At 43.3% G+C, this 3,261-nt stretch overlaps 1 protein-coding gene across 1 annotated transcript in view; it reads right to left on the bottom strand.

The window, feature by feature from the left end:
* The window catches only part of LOC122078994 (putative receptor-like protein kinase At4g00960), a 6,176-nt gene extending 4,779 nt beyond the window's left edge, over positions 1–1,397 (bottom strand). Inside the window, exon 1 of the mRNA XM_042645202.1 lies at positions 1,008–1,397. Coding sequence (XP_042501136.1) covers positions 1,008–1,211 — 204 coding nt within the window. The 5' untranslated portion in view covers positions 1,212–1,397. The remainder of the gene's footprint in view (positions 1–1,007) is intronic.
* Positions 1,398–3,261: the final 1,864 nt, after the last annotated feature.

Below are 3,261 nucleotides of genomic sequence, written 5' to 3'. Positions count from 1 at the left end.
TTCCCCATTTTTTACTTTATATTTTTTTTAATTCATCGTTCAGAGGATGGTGTAACCTTGTAAACGACCTGACAGCTTCTCAGTCTTAGCCCCATGAACTGAGGATCAAAATTCTCTATTTTTTCCATTCATGTTTTTCCTTGTTTTGTTACCTGTAGAACGCGACACGTGGACAATAAGGAGACCAACGATCAAGATTGGGTGAGGATTATTACATCCGGTGCGTTGGTCTTAAAGTTGTCCACATGTCGCGTTCTACAAATAGCAAAACAAGGAAAAACAGGGATAAGAAAAACAGATGATTATTTTCCATGAACTGAACTATGGAATATTGGACACATCGACTTCAGTTTTCCCCTCTAATGGGCTAATTAGTCCACCGATAAGACCCAAGTCCTCCGGACTAAAAAGGGTAATCCTATTGCGGAGAGGAATTTGCGAAAGACTGCCATTACAGTCTGCATAACCAAGAGCAGTTTAATTTAATTTAATCTAATCTAATCTTCTGCTTACAAAATCCCCACCCACACCCCAATAAAACAAAATAAAATAAAATTTAACGGGAGTAATATCATCCTAATTCCCCAAAACCGAGAGCTTAAAGAAGTTAGAATCATCAATCTAAGGGACCAAGGAGAAAGAGCTCTGCAGCAATTTCAATCCGGCCGTCAGATCAGAAAATATAAGCTTCCGGCTTTTCTAAAAGAGAATGGAATTAATCAAAACTTGATAAATTTGGTTTTGCCCGCGAAAAAGCAAACACAAAGGAGATAATGGGAGTAGAGTTAAGAGTAGTAGTAGGCTAATTAATTAATTAACAAGTTCAGTTTGATGAGCTGAAAAGCAGAGTATGTTCAATATTGTTGCTTCCCTAATCTCCAGATTGAAAACGAACTCGCTTCTGACCTTTTTCTAAGCGAAGGGAAAGGAATTGAATCAAGTAAAATTGATAAAAATTATGCAACATATTAAGGGGATAACCATGAGACAGATGGAGGGATGGGTACCTTGAAAACGGGGCCGAAGCCACCATGGCCGAGCAGATTCAAGTCGGAAAAGAAATTGGTAGCGATTTGCAGAGTTCCAAGGTGGAAGAAGAAATCCCAGGTGGGACCCTCCGCATCTTCTCCTTCACCTCCTTCCTCTCCTTGCCCTCTCTTACTCTTCTCCTTCCGCAAACACGCACACAACCATCCCCTCAGAAACTCCATCGATGCCGAAAACCCTGCAGGCAGCTGCAGCTTCCCCTAATCGAACGGCTTCCGGCTCCTGGTGGTGCTAAAGTGGTAACATCAGCAGGGAAGGAACCACAGGAACTCTCTATTACGGACACCTCTATGATCAACGATCACTAATCCTTTTAACGGTTTGTCATCTTATATATGTTATGCTCTTCCTCTTCTTATCCCCATTCTTCTTTTAATATATATATATATATATATATTTTTATGTGGTGGTGAAGTGGGGGTGTGAGTAGTACGGATTTAGTTATTGGTATCGATGTTAATATTGATCTATCGATTTGAATCAGCTTTAAAAAGGATCAATGCATATCGATTACTTTTATTTCTTGTTTTTAAAAAAAACTTATATATATATATATATATTTTTTTTTTATTATTATTATTTTATCTCTGAAACAATATAGATAACCGATCCCCATCAATCAAGAATCAAAGAACGGTCCCAGTCGATACGTGAACTATGGTTAGTACACATTGTTACGCGCTTCCTTCTTTTCACTTGTCAAATAACCTTTGCTCTCCTGATGACCCATAACTGGGTTGATTCCTCTTTAATTAAAAAAAAATATATTCCGCAATCCTGATTGGGTCATTAATGAGCTGAGACTATTGATTTAGTAAAAGTCAACCCAAAAAGTACTGGGAGTCATTCATACCTTTTGAATTTTGCATAGGTTATTTACGATTACGAGGAATAATAATAGTCCCACCAATGTAAACAGGTAGGGATGGGGATGCCTCTTAATTACATATTTTTATAAAAGTGGTGACGCGGCAGATGAATGACCAGGAAGAATCCAAAGTAGGGAGCCTTCTCTATCTGGCCATCATCCCATCTCTACGTAGCTCGTGAGTAGGCCACATGACTCAACATGAAGAGGACGACCTTTCGTCTGAAGGACTCGAATAGGGATATGAACTGTATTTAAGTAAGTCGAAATTACCTGAATCCTCACTAGGTAAGGGGTATGGTAACTAATTTTTCATCACTCCCCCTTCATTAGAGAGAATTGCATATTCATATAAAGTTTAAAATAATTTTTTTTGATGTATTTTACTTATAATATTCATCTGTGAAGCCTGTGGCACAATGGCATGTTGGTCATAGATTAAAAACTTGGAAATAGACTCTTCTGTAAAGCAGATGATAAGGCTACATACACTTGCCCTTCCCAGACCCTACAATAGTTGGAGCCTCATGCACTGGATTACTCTTTTATTCTTGTTAGAACAATATTAGTGATGAGGCAAAATATGTCACTTTCCTCAGCAAGGCTAAAGCTTGTACCCACCTCGGCCTCCATCAGGCCGTGCTCCACCTCGGCCTCCATCAGGCCGTGCTACTGCCTCGGCATCCATTAGGCCGTACTGCCACCTCGGCCTCAATCATGCCGTGCTCCACCTCGGCACCAATCAGGCCGTGCTCCACCTCGGCCTTAATCATGCCGTGCTATTGCCTCGGTATCCAACAGGTCGTGCTCAACCTCGGCCTCCATCAGGACGTACTGCCACCTCGGCCTCAATCATGCCATGCTCCACCTCGGCACCAATCAGGCCGTGCTCCACCTCGGCCTCAAACATGTCGTGCTATTGCCTCGGCATCCAACCGGCCGTGCTCCACCTCGGCCTCCATCAGGACGTGCTCCACCTCGGCCTCAATCATGGCGTGCTATTGCCTCGGCATCCAACAGGCCGTGCTCCACCTCGGTCTCCATCAGGCCGTGCTCCACGTCGGCCTCCATCAGGCCGTTCTCCACCTCGGTCTCAATCATGCCGTGCTATTGCCTCGGCATCCAACAGGCCGTGCTACACCTCGGCCTCCAACATTCCGTGTTGTTGCATCGGCATCCATCGGGCCGTGCTGTTACCTCGGCCTCATCTGGCCGAGCCGCCACCTCGACCCGACGTCAACAACAAGGATTTCAGAAATGTGTTTCCGTCCACCCCTACATTCAAGGAACGTAGTCTATTCCGGAGGTCAGGAGTCTATCCACTACACGTCATCATGACGTCACAC

Source organism: Macadamia integrifolia, chromosome 5, assembly GCF_013358625.1.
Source record: "Macadamia integrifolia cultivar HAES 741 chromosome 5, SCU_Mint_v3, whole genome shotgun sequence".
NCBI classification, from domain to species: domain Eukaryota; kingdom Viridiplantae; phylum Streptophyta; class Magnoliopsida; order Proteales; family Proteaceae; genus Macadamia; species Macadamia integrifolia.
This window is presented reverse-complemented; position numbering and strand designations above follow the sequence as displayed.